Below are 17,997 nucleotides of genomic sequence, written 5' to 3'. Positions count from 1 at the left end.
AGCTTCACCCTGCTGGCTAGTCTTCAGAGTGCCGGAAGTGGCTACATACAGGCAGCTGGAGGAAAAAACAAACTAAACAGGGACGGCTCCTGGCTCTGCACCGTGCACACAACACTGCCAACTTGCCAGGCAGGGGTGCTCACTTGTGCGATAGTGGCATGGCTGTCGGGGGAGGCAACCAACCGATTTCTGATGGGACCTGAGGTCCACGTGCAGGAGAAAGTTCTCCGTCAAGGTTCCATGACCAGGGAGGGCAAGGCCCAAGGAATGAGCCTCCTACTCACGGTGCCCTCAACCTGGACCAAAGAAATGTCTTTTTGCAATGGCTGCCAGCTAATTCAGAGAATCGTGGCTGGTCAAGGTGCTGAGAGCGAGGGGCTGAGTGGCAGCTGAGAGCTTGAGCTTTAAATGGGATGCCCTTATTACCTCCTCTAAGATTCAGGGAAGAGCCAAGAAGTGTGGGAAGAACCTAAGAGCTGGATGATTGGGGAGCAAAGCCCTGAAAAACCATCCTAGCGCTGCACTCTGGCTAGGGCGCTCATGAACAACTCACGGTAAGAGCCGTTGCCTACAGAGGACCTGCACACGATGAGCAGCACATAAACGTCCAGCTCTCAGCGGAGGAGGGACTCACGGCCCCACCTGACCAGGGGGGCTGGGGCAGTTGCAGGCTACTAGTGGGAAGAAAGTGGGAGATGTAGCTACTGATGAGTTAGTTATTCATGCTCCAGAGGATAGATAGCCTTAGACAACTCTGCCTATAATTGTCTGTGGCATGCTCAACCATAAATGACACCTTTTTATTGCTCCACCCGCATCAGTGCTATGGGAATATCACGGAAAGGGGAGCAGAAAGATTGTGAGAGCCCCAAGTTCGGGAGGACTGCTGTCAGCAGTGTCTTCTGGACACAGCTGGGCTGCTAGACCCATGACCTCTCAGCAGCTGTGGTTGTCTGTGTAAGATCAAGATCAAAGCAGCCAACACCACGGCGTGGACCAGGCAGACGACGTGCTCACAAAGGCCCACCCCCAGCTGAAGAGCTATTGGCAGCTGAGGACAGCTAGGAGGAGTCAGTTTTCTTCAGGGGTGTGGTCCCTGGCAGGCTGCTCATAGTCCAGGGACTGAACTAGACCCATGAGCATCTGGCAATACTAACTGGACTCAGCAGGGAGGACAGTGAGGGGGGAAAGAAAAATTGGGAAGAAAATGAAAAGGAAGACTAGACACGAAATTGAGACAGGGAGAAAGGACTGGGGTGGATATGATCAAGATACATCCATGCATGTATAAAATTCTCGAAGAATAAATAAAAACATATCATTTTAAGTCAATTGCCTTCTTATATATATACCAGGCAAAGGATGAGTGGGGTTTACCATATAAGAATAAAGAAAAAGAAAAAAATGAAATAAAAATAAAAGACAGCATTGCCCAGGCTGGCCCTGACTTCTGTGTAGACTGAAGCTCCGCAAGTCTCTTCGGGTTCTGAAGACCCCCCAACTCACGAAGTGTTCTTTGTTCAAGTACACTGCACTCTGTGGAGCTTTTGAGCACTGTGTTATTCCTTCAGCTCCCTTTATTCCCACAGAGCTTTTATGGAATACCTCAGATTCCAGATGTGACCTTAATGGTGAAGTAAGTCTAACTGTTTTAAAGCGTCCTCGGGTATTAGAAGAATAACCTAATCTAGCATTGAAAGGAAAAAGTGGCCTTTCTGGAACCATATGGACCTTCCACATCTAAGGAGTTTTCAACTGCATTTCTGCATTTCTGACCAAAATGTTCAGTCTCTGTCTGCTTTATGCTCTGATTTCCAGAGCTTAACTTCATGGAACCACACACAAGAACTGAACTTGCCAGTTGCATAATGATACTCTGAACAAATCAACATGGCTAATCCTTTATTCTCTAAAGTCTAAGCAAACAACCTTAAAATCCTGGATAAAACGAATTTAGTTTCTGTCCCTTTACACCGTCCACTATGGCTGCCCATCACTAATACCCCCTTAGGACACAGGATCAAGACACCTGGTATGATCATCTGTACTCAAACCTTGGTTCTGCCACCTACACACCTCAGAGTCTCTTAACCTTCCAAAGATTCTTTTCCTCGTCTAAAGAACAAGATGAGGATAGGAAACGGCTGTCGGGGGCTTTGTTGCTGTACCGGACTTCGGGGTAACCGCATTTGTTCCTCAGCAATTTCGTCCATGAAATACATCTGGTTACTCTCAGCTCCATCCTCTCTTAGCTCCCCACCACTCCTGTCAAGCCTCCCACCGGGTCTTTGCCAGGCCTTTTGTTTTGTTTTGTGACCCCGAGTTCAACCAGGGTGGTCTCTGTAAACACGGGTATGGAACTAGCCAATGGAGCCTGGTGGGCTGGCCTGTGGGTACCCCCTGAAGAAGACAGGACTCTCCTCCAGGATCATTCGGGAGCCCGCAGTTGAGAAGGAGGGAGAGGGTTTCCTGAGCCCCCACCCAACACTACTTCAGGTCCACTCTTGTGCAGGGCAATGAAGCAGCAGCAGCAGCAGCCGTGAGTTCAGGACTGCAGTCGCCGCCCATGCCCTTCTCTCCACCTTCTGACTCTTCCTATTTCCCATCCCTTCTCTGTGACATCCAAGCCTTAAAGGGGAGGGCAGAGATGATCTGCTTAAGGCTGAACATTCACTGTCGCTTTCTGAACAGCCAAGAATCTTAGCATTCACCAACATGCACTGCAAAAAGAAGTTTCTCTGAGTAAGGCTGAAGGTAGCACGTGTCTGTGGCATGCCCAGCATGGACCACTCAGCTGTTAGCTTTAAGAACCAAATAATGCAATCCAAAGCTAAACATTTTAGTACTCAAGAGACAGAGGCATCCATACATAGACTTAGGGCCCCTTGAACAAAGTCATCATTAAATGTTTATAATTACAAATCCAGTCACAGTAAAACCCTCAGTTTCTTTCGTTTTTAGGGGGTGCACTCTTTCTCTCCTCTCCTCCCTCCCCCCTCTCTCGCTTTTCACTTTTCGAGACAGGGTTTCTCTGTGTAGTTTTGCACCTTTCCTGGAACTCACTTGGTAGCCCAGGCTGGCCTCGAACTCACAGAGATCCACCTGGCTCTGCCTCCCGAGTGCTGGGATTAAAGGTGTGCGCCACCAGCGCCCGGCTGAAGCCTCAGTTTCTTACAGCTGTCCTTACACCTGAAGAGACTTGGATAACCAAAGTCCTCCCAAATTTCTCCTCCGCAAAAAGCAGCGTACAACTCTGAAACTCCTTCCAAATCCAAGATGGTCTATGTGGCAGAAATGATTTTATCTTTAGAAGCTTTGATTCCTCAGCTCTATCCTTTCCTCTCAAGAACCACAATCCTCATATATAAACGGGGTGGGCATAGAACCCTTGTAACAGATGGGTAGAGTTAACTGTGTAAGAACATCTAAGAGTCTTGTAAAGTATAAAACAAGCTATTTACTATATTCACGTAGTATCTGCTCTAGCTAGGAGACTTTCCACTTGAATCTTTTCCACTTGAAGTGATACGTTTGCTTTCTACCAAACTGCACACCCTATTACACTCTAGTTTTAAAACATACTCAAATAGCATGCTCACATATTTTTATTTATTTTCCTCTAGGACTCATACTACAGTGTCATAACTAAGCAGTAAGTGATGAAACTCGGTGTCTATTTGAAATCTCCACAGAAAGTAAGAAAACTCACTAAACAACACAGGTGTTCGCTTTAGGAAAGAATGAGAGTTGGCTCAGCAGTTAGAGCACTCAGTGCTCCTGCAGAGGACCTGGGTTGAATTCTCAGCACCTAAACGGTGGCTCATGAACATCTCATTTCTAGTTCCAGGGGATCCCATGCCTCTTGGGCAGCAGGCATGCATGTGGTACACAGACACACATCAAACAAACAAACAAGAAGCAAAGGGAGAAAGAACAAAAAAGAAAAAGCGAGCAAGCCGTGATCCTATAACCAGAAGAATACTGCTCTCCATTCCCGCTTTGTTTGGCGTGCTGAGACTGACCTCAGACCTCAGACCCAGGCAAATGCTCTACTGATGAGCCGTAGTCAGCGCCCCATAGGGAAGTGGGAATTCCAAGTTAAAGATGTCTTACACATAATTCAGGTTTTTTTGACCAATGCAAAAAGGAGAGGTTGCCTGTTTTTCTTTTGTACAAAAGAGGCTGCTATATAATACACTATAAAACGATATAAATTGTCTATAACTCAACATGAGTGACAGCTTCCCAGAAGTCTTTCTCAAAATACCAACCAAGTTAACCCTTTACCTGACACAAGCCTCACTGGTCATTAGTTTTCTCTCTTCCCAACAAGAGCTGACTTCTCCCTCCTCTCACTAGTCATTTCTATGTCTAGTTTCAAGAGGAACAGAAAGCAATTTAAACTGGAAATGGTAACGTGAGCATAGAGGACCATCCCCAATACTATGAGAGCAGGTGGGAGGAGTACTGGTACATCAAGCCAAGAGGCATCCGGGGCCTTGCTTAGTAAGGAGAATAGAGTCAGGTACTAGAGTGAGTCAGAACAGCACAGGACAGAACTGAACGCCACTCACCCCCTGCCCTGTCTGTCTGTGTTCTAAACTAGCGCGGCACAGAAAATACAACAAGGGTTTTAAGATCAGAAGAGTTGTAGATCCCAGTTAGCAAAGAACTCTGTATGTCATTATTTGTATCTGTAAATTGATAACACGACCTACATCATATTACTAGATTAACTGTAAGATTATATAGAACCAAGTGCATGGCACATTGTAATCATCCTAGAATTAGTAATCATGAGATCTAGTTAAACCAATAATATACCTCAGGGAAGTCTAGATCTCCTAACCACATGTGTCTACTGAGCCCTGGAAATGTCACTAGTCTGTTGAGTTATACTATGTGTAAGACTCCCTGATTTTGAATCCTAGTACACACCAAAAAAGCACATAAAATATTTCATCAGTATCTTCTACACTGGTTATGTCAAAAATGACTTTCTAGCTATACTAGATTAATTAAAGTTAATTACTAGTATTCAGTTTACCCATTTCCTTTTTTTATACCTTAACGTGGCCACTAAAAAGTTTTGACTGAATATATTACTTGTATTATATTTCTACTGAATGATTCTGGTCAAATAAATCACAACATTGATATTTCAAATTCAAAATGGAATGAAAATGTCATACTATGTCTCACACAAATTATCTAGGAGACTGGAGATATTAATGCACTTTAAATTCCTTCTAACTTAGGACTGTGTATGCATTGGGACAAACCTCATCTTCCCACTTTGGTATAAGAAAACTCATCCTGCTTTATCAGAAGAGCACCTAAGAAGCAAACACTTGTTTGGTACTAATCCTCAGCTAGCAGTAGCAGACACTTCCCCTAAGATCCAACTGCGCCATGTCTAGGAGGGCATTTCCAGGAAGGAGAAGTAGGGAGGACAATCCTCCCCTAAAGTGGGCAGGCAGCACCTTAGGTTGCAGCCTAGATATAAAGAGAGGGAAAAGTGCTGCTTTGCCTGGCTGCCTTGCTCCTTGCTGGTGAATGCATCAATCATGCTGCCGCTGCTGCGGTTGCTACCGTCCTCTGCTTACCAGGGATCGTAGGCCTTCCAGCCGGACTGCACAGCAGTAGCTCGGGTGGCCTCCAGGCCTTCAGTGTCAGGCTGGGGCTGCTGAGGAAGGCACTGAGCTCTGAGGACTGAGCAGCTGCGGGGTCCTCAGCCTTCCTAGCATGAAAACAGCTACTGTTGGACTACCCAGCCACTGTCATGTGAGCCAATCGGATAATTCCTTTTCAAAAGGTACACTCATTCTATTAGTTCTGTTCCTTTAAAGCATCTGAGTAAAATACCCGCCTACATTTTTAAATCTATTTTCTGCCTCAAATTCAGTTCTGCATTTTACATTAATGTACCATCTCTCTGACTTGCAAATCTACCTTCTGGTGGTCAGCACCGTTAAAATCTAGCTGCTGGTTGTATTTTATGATGTATCACAATAATGTAACTCTAAAAATAAAAGGTTCTTCAGTCTGGGAAATAAGGAAGGCATTAATTAGGTGATATGAAACCACAGCTCCCTTTTATCTACTCAGACAGTCTAAGAGACAAGTTTCAAAGTATCAAGGACTATAGATTTAGCCAAGTTTTCATTATTTACTGAGCCTACCAAGTGTTTCTTAAATTACACTACTATAGCTAGAGGATTCTGACTGACAGTACTAGAGGTGAGTGTAACGACCTCAGGTTCCTTGAACTCACTCGTGTAAAATCCCTATGGAAGTCGCTGGCTGGACACAGGCTTATCTGACTGTGCTTTCCACTGACAGAAGAAGCAGGGCTGAGGGTTCTGAGTGACCTCCTTCCCCAACACTGGCGGCAGCTGAGCCCCAGCGAGCACTGCCACCTGACAGCGAGGCAGGAGGGCAGCAGCGCGGGCGGGCGGGCGGGCGGGCGGAGCTGCAGGGCCTCCCTAACTCAGCCGCAGGACCCTCGTACACGCGCAGGCACGCACGCACGCGCGTCTCATGTCTTCTGCGTCCCAGTCTCTCACAGGGATTGCAGCAACTACTCTCATAAAAACTAAATCGGCCACACACAGTTCTTAATGTTCCCTCTTATCAACCAAGTCCTCAAATTCTAAAAGGGACAATTGAAATGATAATTAAACAAACAAGACATTTTGTCATAAGCATAAGAATACTTCTAGAACATCTTGAACTTAGCAGTAAATGTTCAGATTTATAACATTTTCATTCGGGGCACATTTATTCTCCATGTTTCTTTAAAAAAAACTTACTTCTAAAAACTCGCATGAAATAATATCTACATTAAAACTGTGTGATGTATAGATGCAATTCTCACTGGAGAAACTGTGGTACCAAAAATAGGCTGAAGGAATGATCAACCCACACTAACACTTAGCAGTGGAATTATCCAACTCCTCCTTTATACAGAGTGTATGTTGTGGTGAGCTTTACCATAAGGCACTCAAATGTGCAGAAACTATTTTTTAAAGTTATGTTTCAAAATTTACAATATACAAATCCAAACACTGTTGCATAGTAACCAAACCCGAGTCCTCACAACTCTGAGGATTCATAAAAACATCTAATTTTTAAAGTGTATATCAACACTGTAGACCAGTGGTCCTCAACCTTCCTAATGCTTCGACCCTCTAATACAGTTCTTTGTGTTGTTATGACCCCCAACCAAAAAATTATTTCATTCCTACTTCATAACATTTGCTACTGTTATGAATTGTAATATAAAAATATCTGCTGTGCAGGAGATCTGACATGTGACTCTCAGGTGAGAACCGCTGATGTAGAACATTTCCTATCCATGAAGACAAACATAAAAATAAATGGACAACACGAAGTTTAGTTAAAAAGGAAAACCACAGATGCTATGTATCTAAAACTCTATCACTTAAAGATAAACCCTAGAAAACAATTCGTTTGATATTGGTAATCTATATGATAAGACCACTACTTTCCCACCAGTTTTATAACTGTGCAAGTATTATTTCCAAAGCTAGAAATCTTGTTCTAGCTTTATCTATTATAAAGTATTGCAGTTTGTATTATAGCAGACACCTCTTCCCCACATATCTATGAATTAATCTTAGGTGAGAGTAAGTGGTCCCACACAATCCCTAACAGTTGAGAGATCATTTTTAGCAGTTCTTGGATGGCACACACCAATCTGTTTAACCCACCCACAACTCTTCACAGTTTTCTGGCTAACAGTCACAGAGAAGATGGGCTGAACACTTATGTCCTGACACACATAAAGGCAATCTAGCATGTTGACTCTCCTGTCCATACAGGACTGCTGCATGACCCTGAGCAAGTTCCTTAACCTTTGCTGTCTGTCCATCTCTACAGCAGGGAAGCAGCTCCATGAGGATTAATCCATGAGGATTAAAGAGGGTTTTGTCTGAAATACAGCACACACAGGGTTAATGTTGTGATTACTATAGCCACATACCAAACTTTACTTTATATGCATTCCTTGTTATCCCCACTTTGGTCTACTTCACAATGAGGATGCTGAGGATTACGGTACCTAACCTATCTTTAGTTCAAAAGCTAGCAAGTCAAAGTGCCAATTTTTACACACACGCTCTCTCCGCCAGTGTTTTCTCTCCGCCAGTGTTTCCTCAAACCACTTACTTCCATGAGGATAAGATAAACAAGTTCTCACTGATGATTTCTAATTTTAAATTAGTCTACAGATAATTTTCAAAAGACAGACATTCTCACAGAGCAGATTTTTAATTTCTAAAATCATCAAACTGGTATATCCAAACATCTGTGATTTACAGGAATATTCTTAGGAGGTCTGAAAGGATTGTTTTCTTACCAAGTAATCAACTTTGTGAAGCAGTCCTTGTTTCTGCAGTAACGCACAGGGCAGTTCCACTGAACTCAAAAGACACGCCTAAATTAAAGGCATTTTCTCCACACCACCTTTCTCCCAACAAGAGCCCTCCTCTGCATCTCTAACCCTTCTCTATGGTGTCAATCTTCCTAAGTCACTCAGACTCAGGATCACAAATTCTGATTCTGAATACAGAAAATGAAGAACAATCAAGACGCAGATTTCTTTCTTCAAAACAATTCTCTTAAGCCCTAGTCAATCCCAATCACCTAAGTTTCCTAACATCCTGCCCCTTGTCTCCATTACTCTACCATCTTGCTCCAGTACCGGAGAAACAATGTAGCCTCACCGCGGCAGCTCTCTGCTCTCAGCCCTCCATGGGCTCCCACTGCTTAACCAACTGACCTTGGCCAAACTTGGACTTCAGGCTTCTGATATTTTCACTGATACAGTGAATTCTCCCCCATTTATTAAAGCATGGTACTCGTCACATAATTACCTGTTTCTTAACAACGTCCTATGACTGAACTTGATGTAGTCCAAATTTCTATGGGAATGGGTTACTTTTACACACCCTTATGGGAGTAACTAACAACTGATACACAATGTGCTCCTCAGTGTAGATTTAAAGTAGTTCCGTTCAAATGAAGACTGGGGCTCCTAGACTGGAAATTGTCATGTAAAATGGCACAGTATTTATATATAGCTTCCATTCATCCACTTCTGTACTCTAGATCATCTCTACAATACTTTTAATGCAGACTACTACATAAATAATTGAATATAAATCATGACATAAATTTATGTCAATTGCTATATAAACACTGTACCATACTGTTAGGCAATAACAAAGTACATGTTTATACAATATATATACACACAAAGTACATAAATATAATTATCACATACATTTATGTTAATTGCTATATAAACAGTCATTGTACTGTACTGTTTAGGCAACAACAAAGTACGTGTTTAGATGATAATTTCTGTCAAATATTTTTGGTTAAATCTATGGATGTCAAACCTACACATACAGAGGGCCTGTGCTGGGTACTTTATATGTGATCATTTATTCAACATTGACTGGGTCACAAATTTGTGACCCAAGGATACTACAGTGATTTCTATCCTCTTTAATAACACTAAACATCTGACATACATTATCTCATTTATCACTTAAAGCCACCCAGGGGAGGTATCAAACACTCTCATTTTTTAACATGAGACAAGTATATTTCTAGTAGCGTCACAGAACAGAGAGAGAACTGAAATTCAAACCTAAAACTGAATAATAAAGCCGGTACCTGACCTACAGGAAGATTAACTGAAGAGTATAATCTGCCTGCCATGGTAGACTCACACATCATACAGTGTAACAAATGCTAGGAAGGATGCAGAAGCTCTTATTTGAGCACAAAGTACTGGTCCAAACTTGGATAAACAGGATGAAGTGTTCACAAAGCACACTTTCAAGAATAAACAGTAGAGAAGAAAAGAAACTATTCCCAAGGAAGGGAATAATATGTCCAAAGACACAAAATGCCATTACACATTCAATGACTAGGAGGAAATGAAGGTAGTAGAAAGGACAAGTGTAACCTCAGGACAGGTTAACCGAATTTCACTTCGGCCAGTAAGGAAGAGAAAGTCACCGAGTAACTTGTAGCGAGTGACTAGGCACATGCAGGCTTTAGAAATACTGCTCTGCAGGGAACCATTGGAAGGGCACTCACTGCCAAAAGAGAAGCAGGGGCTCTGAGGTTATCTGAGTTCAGGCCGAAACTAACCTAAAAGCAGAAGTGATAGATACAAAGAGTGAGCCGGGCGGGGCTGGTGCACGCCTTTAAACCCAGCACTCCAGCACTCGGGAGGCAGAGGCAGGTGGATCTCGGTGAGTTCAAGGCCAGCATGTTCCAGGAGAGCCAGGGCTACAATGACAAACCCTGTCTCAAAAAACCAAACATCACAATAACAAAGATTCGAAAGATGCATGGCGACTAGAGTTACTAGACATCCAAATCCATCAGGAAAGAAGATGAAGGGAAGGAAGGAACCAAGCAAAACCAAGCTCTCTCTCGAGCTCTGGGTAGGTATGTATGGAAGCACCATTATCAAAACAGAAGAGAGGGGCAAGAGTAAGGGGACAAGACAGGTAATGCCAGACGGTGCTGGTTCTTGGGACACTCAGAAGACGTGCAATAAACACACAGGTAAGTCCAGCCTTCGGAAGAGACAGTTATGAGAGAATACAGAGTGAGAGGTGTTCCAGGTGAGAACGGATCAGACACCCTAGGGGCGTATAACAGATGGCACCAAAGATGAAGTTCCACAGACTAAACCTATTACAGCAGAGGCAGATGCCAGGATGAAAACCGGGGGACAGTGGCGGCGATGTGCAGGTTTGTAGGAGTGGACATCCAAGGGAGCTGGCAGTGCACTGAGTGACCAAAGGAAGCGAACTGGAAGCTAGGTAACTGGTGACCTGCAGAAGGACGGATGACAGTAGAATCGCTTGGGGGGTGGGGGAGAGACAAAACTTAAATGACGAGCGGAGAGGGAAAGAATGAATGTCTTGGCTGAGAAGAGAGCAGCAGCTAGAGTAGAATATAGACACGAACATTTTTAGGATAGCACAGATTTTAGCACTTTACAGGATAAGAAAAGGACCTGTGATGAGAGAAATGTTTAAAATATATCTTTACACTTAAATCAGGACATGGAAAAGATACCTATGATATAATGGTAAATGAAAATACAAGTTGCTTAACACATACAGAATGATGTCACTTAAAATTCAGACTCTTCCGTGAAGACTTCACCCATGCCCAAACTGACTACACCATGTGCCGGTGCCCTCACGTTCGCAGTCCCAGCCACACTGGCCACTCTTTCTGCCCCTTCAGCCTGCTCTATCTGCCAGAGTGTTCCTCTTGACCATGGCTAACCCTCCAGGCCATTCTGATCCTGGGTTGTGTGTCACCTCCTCAGAGAGGCCTGCCTCCCTGTACACAGGATTACACACTCCCACCCCGCCTCCACCTACCTAAAGATACCAGCATTTCCTTGGGCTAACGTAATAATAAACTATTACTTTTACTTGTCCATCTTTCTCTCTGGGATGTCGGCTCTGAAGGCAATCTCATCTGCCATATAACCACATACTGTTCAACCCTCAACTTGGTTTAAAAGCTAATGGCAAGGTAGGCACTTACAGTACAACTTACACACACAATCGGGATGAAAACCAACCCACCTAAATTTACATGGAAAGTATGAAGAAAGTTCTGAAAGGAGCTACTGTTGCTGTGATAAATGACCAGGAATGGGTAGGAAATTAGGAAGAGGGGATATATAATTATACTCATCTTGTGCTTCATCTCTCTTCAAATTGTTTACAAAAAATCATGTCTTTTGTAGTTGAAGAATGATTTTTAAATAACAACCACGAGTCTACAATAGGCAATCTATTCTGTTCTCTCTTTTCTTTTAGTGAGCTGTCATGATTCAATCATCTGTAGGACAGTGTTATTGAGGGCTAATGTGTGAGCTGATCTGATAGCAGCTTAGAGTTAAAATGTGAATCCTTGGAACTGGTAAAGCTTAGCTCATCTTAGCTGACACCTAACTCTACCGACGAGAAAGCAAACTCAGAAATTTAATGAGTAAAAGTAGTTTCACTACGATACTAATGAAAAAATTGCAAAGACCAAAACACTTAAGAACTTTGTACTTCAAAAAAAAAAAAAAAGAACATTTAAAAGACCAGTATACATTATGTAATTTAAAAGATAACTAATAAAAGCTTACGGTCACATATAACCCTACAATCTTCTGGTGAAAGTATTGCTTAAAGTAAAACTTAATCACACTATTTGACCAATGAAAGCTATGGCTAAACATTAAAATATGACAAAAGATTCAGAACATAAGGAGTGAAGACAGTCACTCTGAAAACCCTAACGCCATTAAGTGAGCAGGCTAGCAGAACTAGCAAGCACTTCTACCCTGGTTCACAGTACGTCAGGTCCCAAAGTGATTCCTCATGCTGTGACTCAACCTCTGCATCAACGGCTTCAAGGTGTGTCCAACAGAATTAATGATGTTAAATGTTAAACAGATGAAAAAGCACAGTAAACATAATTTACATTCATACCTATTTCTCACATATAAACTGTAATTTACCAAAAATACAGCAAATGTCATCTGAACCTCTAAATAAATATCATCTCATGTTTAATCATCGCCTTTGACCCTCACAGTACAAAGCTGGAAGGTATTTCTACTCTTAGATGACAGATATAGATAATCCCTTTCTCTGAGAGCTGTTGGGAAGACGGGGAAAGACACTTCAGGTAGGGGTCGGGGGGAGACACTCCATGTAGAGCACTTGGGGTTCGGGTAACAGCCAGACAGACGACACAGGGCCAGAAAAACAAACTTGCAAAAGCGGGTCCCCCTGTCACGGAATGCCATTTGACTTCAGAGTCTGACTTCCAGAGTGCTAGTGTGGCCCTCTCAAATATTTAAGGCAGGACACAGTACATCACTCTTGCTCCCAGAGAGCCAATTAAAGCCAGGGCTGCTCTTGCCAGCCTGTAATTAAACAATACTGTGGTCATTTATGTATTTACTACCTTGGACTTGTTATACAGAAACCAAAGCTCCCACTACTGACTCCGCTAACTGCATCCATCCCATCATTCTGAAATGAACTATATAGTAAGCCAGCTTTATAAACACCAATCATGGTACTGTAAATGCACATTAGGAGAAAATCTTCAGGGGAAATGGGAAGAAACATAACGGTCCATTATCCACTAATTTATGTCCAATCTTAATAAACCTCATCCTAGTCAATATTCGCATGGTTTTCCACGTGAGGAAGAGGAAGTTCCAACCACAGGAACCTACAGCAAGTCTCTGGCCCCATTCAAGGCCTTTCCCTTCTGGCCATCCCTGGCCAGATGGCCCTCTCCCTACAATGCTACTTTTTGGGTACCTCCAACAGTACCCCTGTGACCATGCAATCTGAAAGAGCACACCCCAATGACTTCATCCTTGTGTCTTCACGGGACACACAACCGTTATCTTCTCTGAATGGTCTGACCTATTACTGTTGTCTTGATCACTCAGTACTCAGTACAGGCTCGAGCTCAATGAATGCACACACCTGCCTACAGTCATTGGCCAAGTAAAGCTGACCCCAAGATCCACGCGCCAAGTTACCATGACTTTCTTCACGGGTGGGAGGGGAGGGGCTTTGGACTGAGAAGTCAATTAAGAGGCGCGCCCTGCTGCCTTCTCAACACATTCTCTTTAAAGAAATTAGACAGCTACCTATATTGTGTGTACCACAACTTCAACACACTGTACATTGTGACCTTCAACCATAATGCATTGAAAAAAGAAAACACTGCATGTATGGCCCTGCTTAAAAATGGTAATATTCCAAACCTCATGAGCAAATGACATCTGCAGTTATTTAAAACTAAAAAGACATTAAGACACTCCAGTGCCTTTTACCGGTACTGTTTCCTTCTTCGATAAGCTGTTTTGAATTTAACAACACACCGTGCGGAAAAACTTAAAAACCAGTGCTAAGATACCACTCTGACTCTGGTAATCCTGTTCCTTCTCAAAAAAGAAAGATGATGCGTGGTGTCTCCCCCGTAGCCTTTTCGTGGTTAAACCCATCATTCCTTGCAGGTAAAGGTCACCACCAGCAGCAATGGATAAAACCTGGGCCCTCCGGGATTACTTAATACTTACTGAGACCTCCATCCTCGGGGACTCCCGTCCCTCTCATTCCTAGGTAAGTCAGTCCCAATATGAGGAAAAACAGGCAGGCGGCAGTCAGGAGAAACATGGACAAGTAGTGAGCACTGAAAGTCCCCGTCGGGGACACCTCTTCCCGTTTAAACTGCTGGAGAAGTTCCTCTTCGGGCTCGCACAGCTTGGGCTTGCCGTAGGCGTGCTTCAGGTAGGTGTGATTGGAGCCGGTATGATTGGCGTGATTGATCCTGAGTGAGGTCGGGGGCGCGGCGGCGGCGGCGGCACCGGGAGGGAGGCTGTTGGGGTAGCCGCTGGGGGGATCCACGCCGCCGCCGCCCAAGGCGCCACCGCCTATGTGGTTGTTGGTTTTGAGCAGGGACCCCGTGGGCGGCTCCAGGGTGGAGGAGTCCATGTCAGGACCCGGCGGGGCCAGCTTCTTGGCGCCCGCGCGGTACCGAGGAACGGGGCTGGTGGCGTCCAGCGGCTCGCACCCCCCTCCTCCCGGCTCGGCCGCCGCCGCCTCCTCCTCCAGGGTTCGGCTCCTGTCTAGACTCCCGGCGGCGGCGGCGACGGCGGCGGCAGCAGCAGCAGCAGCCGCCCTGTCATTCATCGCGAGTCCTCCCCCTCCCTGCACCGGAGTCTCCTGCCGGCTGCCGCCAGATTTAGCCGTCAGCGCCGAGAAAGGCTTACTAGGATGGCTCCGTCTGGGTCGATGCCGGGCCAGGGAGTCGTCCTTGAATACCTGTCTGCCGCCGCCGCCACCGGAGGAGGTGGAGGAGGAGGCCCCGACCACACCGCCGCCGCCGCCGTCGTCCTCTTCCTCCGAGTCCGAGTAGTGCTCCCGGCAGCTGTACGCCAGGAGCCGGCTGCCGTTCACCGCTCGGCTCGCCCACCGCGGCTCGTCGGCCTCGCCGGGATCCCTCTCGCCGCAGCCGCCGCCGTCCGCCCCGTCCACGTCCCCGTCCTCCGCGGCCGCGGCGGCCCCGTCGTTCCCCGACGACAGCGCCGGCTCGAGGACGCCGGGCCTCCGCGTCCCCCACCACGAGTGGGGCTTCCTCCGCTCGCCGTGCGCCCCCTCGCCGGAGGCCAGGGGCGCCGGGGACGCTCGGAGCCCGGCGCGGTGGTGGAGCGCCGCAGCCCGGTCCCTCCGCGAGCCGCCGCTGCCACCACTACCGCCGCTGCTGCCACCACCGCCGCCGCCGCCGCCGGCCTGCTCCCGGGGACTGGCCTCCACGTCCGACTCGTCCGAGCTGAAGCCCAGCAGCACTTTGGGGACGGCCGCCGCAGGCCCGGGACTCTCCGGCCCCGAGGCCGACAGGCGCCCGAGGCCCGCCGGGGTCCGCAAGTACGGGAGGTCGCCGGAGCCCGGCCGGAGTCCCATCCCCGCCGCCGAGCCCGCGATCGTGGCGGCGGCGGCGGCCGTGTTATTGTTGTTACTGTTCCGCGTCTTGTGGCCGCGGCCCCCCGCCCGGTGCTGCGGTTGCAGCAGCAGCCGCGGCGGCTGCTGCGGTGGCTGCTGCTGTGGCTGCGGCGGCGGCGGCTGCTCCTCCTCGCGAAGCTTCTTGAGCTTCTTGAGATAGACCGGCCGGGTGCTCTCGGTCACCGGGCCCGGAGACAAGCCGTAGCGGCGGAGCTGATGGAAAAGCTCTTCGTCGGAGAGCGGCTGCTGCGGGTGCTGGTGCTGCGGCTGAGGCTGCGGCTGCGGCTGCGGCGGCGACTGAGGCGCCGCTGCTGCCGCCGCTGCTGCCGCTGCTGCTGCTGAAGCCGCCGCCGCCGCCGCCGCCATTTTCTCTCCAGGGTGTTTTACAAGCTCCGCGCTACCGGAAGTGACGCGCCGCCCTAGACCCTGAACTCGACCGGGGCTGCGTCGCCCCTGGCCGGCGCCACGGGCGCCTCGGCCAATGGGAGGCGCGGGAGGAGCTCACCTGAGCGGGAAAGCGCCACCTGAGCCGGCGGGCGCGCGAGCGGCTCGCACCGGGGCCGCCCGTCCGCCCGCCCGCCCGCCCGCTCGCACCGGGGCCGCCCGCCCGCGTGTCCCCCACCCCCTACCCCAGCCCCCGGTGGTGGCGGCGGCTGCCCCTGTCGCCGCTCCCCGCCCCCGATCGCCACTCTCCGCTAATCCACACCTTGACCTCTTCCCTCTCCCCCACCCGACCCCGGGGCTCCCGCCACCGGGCCGCGGGCGTGGCCAGGGACATCCGCCCTGAAGTTCATGGCGACGCTTGGCGGGTTCGGATCCCCGCTGCCCAGGACACCGGCGTGGCGTGGCGGTTGAGCTGGCTGACTCTGGGGTTCCCTTTTCAGCGTGTCTTTCCCTGACTTTTGGGGTTGGTTTTGGGTTTTGGGGGGGGTTGTTGGTTTTTTTGTTTGTTTGTTTTGTTTTTTAGTGACTTTCTCTCCGTGCCTTTTCAGAGACTTCTCTTGGAAGACGTGGAAGAAGAGATCGTTCCCGGTACAAGTTTTCCAAAGCCATAGCTACTCTTTAGTATTAACTTTGTTCGGTTTATTATTTATTTTTTAGGTTTTTGTTTTCTAAGTAGGAGGATGACCTTTCAAAAGTCATGGAGAAATGAGGCTTATATCGCCCGATTCACTGCAGCTGAAGAAAGACAAGCTCGCCATTCTCCTGCTCTCCCAGCACCTATCCAAACATAATTAATAGAGATTTATTTTGAAATGTGTTATTGCCCCCTTTCGGGGTAAGCTCCATGGACAGAGGGACTTGGGGGTCTATCGTTTTCAACACTAGAAGCACAGTACACATTTGTTGAATGAGGTAGTGAGCCACACGCTATAATAGGATGAGGCTAAAATTGGGGGCGCAGGAAAAGATGCCTGGCAAAGTCGATAAACTTTCCCCCAAAGAAACACACTTTTGGTAAAGAGTGCTTCCCTTTTCTTAAATCCTGACATAACTAATTTTTTTTTTTTTTTTGAGTACTTAAGCCCTAGAAGCTAGTGAGCAATCCTAGGTCTATGTATGAAACATTACAATAGTTTTTTTAAAATCTGAATTTGTTTACCCTATAACATAAAAACATCTATACATTCAATACCCAGCATCCCACATCAGGAAAAAAAAGAAAAACCATTAACCTCAATTCTTGATTTCTAGGAAATCTTGCCTTGTCTTCAAAACAAAGCTTTCCTATGAAAGACCACTTCCCTTTTTTCTTTATCACTGAGACTTTAAACGTCACAAATGGCCCTGAGTTTATGACTGTTAAGCACTTACAAGAGTTATCTGACACTATCTTATAGTACTTACAATGACCCAAGTTTATTACCTTAAGTTTTGGAGTGGGAAATGAAATGATCACATACTCACTGGGCCTCAGTAGAGCAAAGTAGTTCACCTGGGGGCTTTGGTGTTGCATAAAACTGGATGTTTTATTTTCTGTTTTCATCTTAGTTCAACATTCATTCATTCTCCACTCTGTTGGCTCAGGTCTGAATTCCAGGTTGTCTGTGATGGCTAACAATGTGTCAACCTGACTGGATCTGAACATCACCTAGGAGACACGCATCTAGACATGCCTGTAAGGGGTTATCTAGGTTTGGTTAATTGATGTGAGAAGACCCACCTTAACTCAAAGTGGGCCGTTCAATGGCCTTGGATACTAGACGGGATGACAGGGAGAAAGGGAACCGAGCACAAAACGTCCGTAACTTTCGGCTTTCTGACCATGGTTGCAACATGATCAGCTACTTCAGGCTTTATTCCTTGTCTGCCATGACCTTTGGCCACAAACTCTAAGGCAAAATAAACTCTTAAGTCCCTATGGCCAGACATTTTGTTTGAGGACCATGTAAAGTAACTAATA

General features: G+C 46.7%; 1 protein-coding gene across 1 annotated transcript in view; it reads right to left on the bottom strand.

The window, feature by feature from the left end:
* Lemd3 (LEM domain containing 3) overlaps positions 1 to 16,075 on the bottom strand; it is a 50,237-nt gene extending 34,162 nt beyond the window's left edge. Inside the window, exon 1 of the mRNA XM_076554178.1 lies at positions 14,171 to 16,075. Coding sequence (XP_076410293.1) covers positions 14,171 to 15,959 — 1,789 coding nt within the window. The 5' untranslated portion in view covers positions 15,960 to 16,075. The remainder of the gene's footprint in view (positions 1 to 14,170) is intronic.
* Between the last annotated feature and the right edge of the window lie 1,922 nt (positions 16,076 to 17,997).

This window comes from Peromyscus maniculatus, chromosome 18, assembly GCF_049852395.1.
Source record: "Peromyscus maniculatus bairdii isolate BWxNUB_F1_BW_parent chromosome 18, HU_Pman_BW_mat_3.1, whole genome shotgun sequence".
In the NCBI taxonomy this organism is placed as follows: domain Eukaryota; kingdom Metazoa; phylum Chordata; class Mammalia; order Rodentia; family Cricetidae; genus Peromyscus; species Peromyscus maniculatus.
Note: the sequence above shows the minus strand (reverse complement) of the source record. Positions and strands in the feature narration are given on the sequence as shown.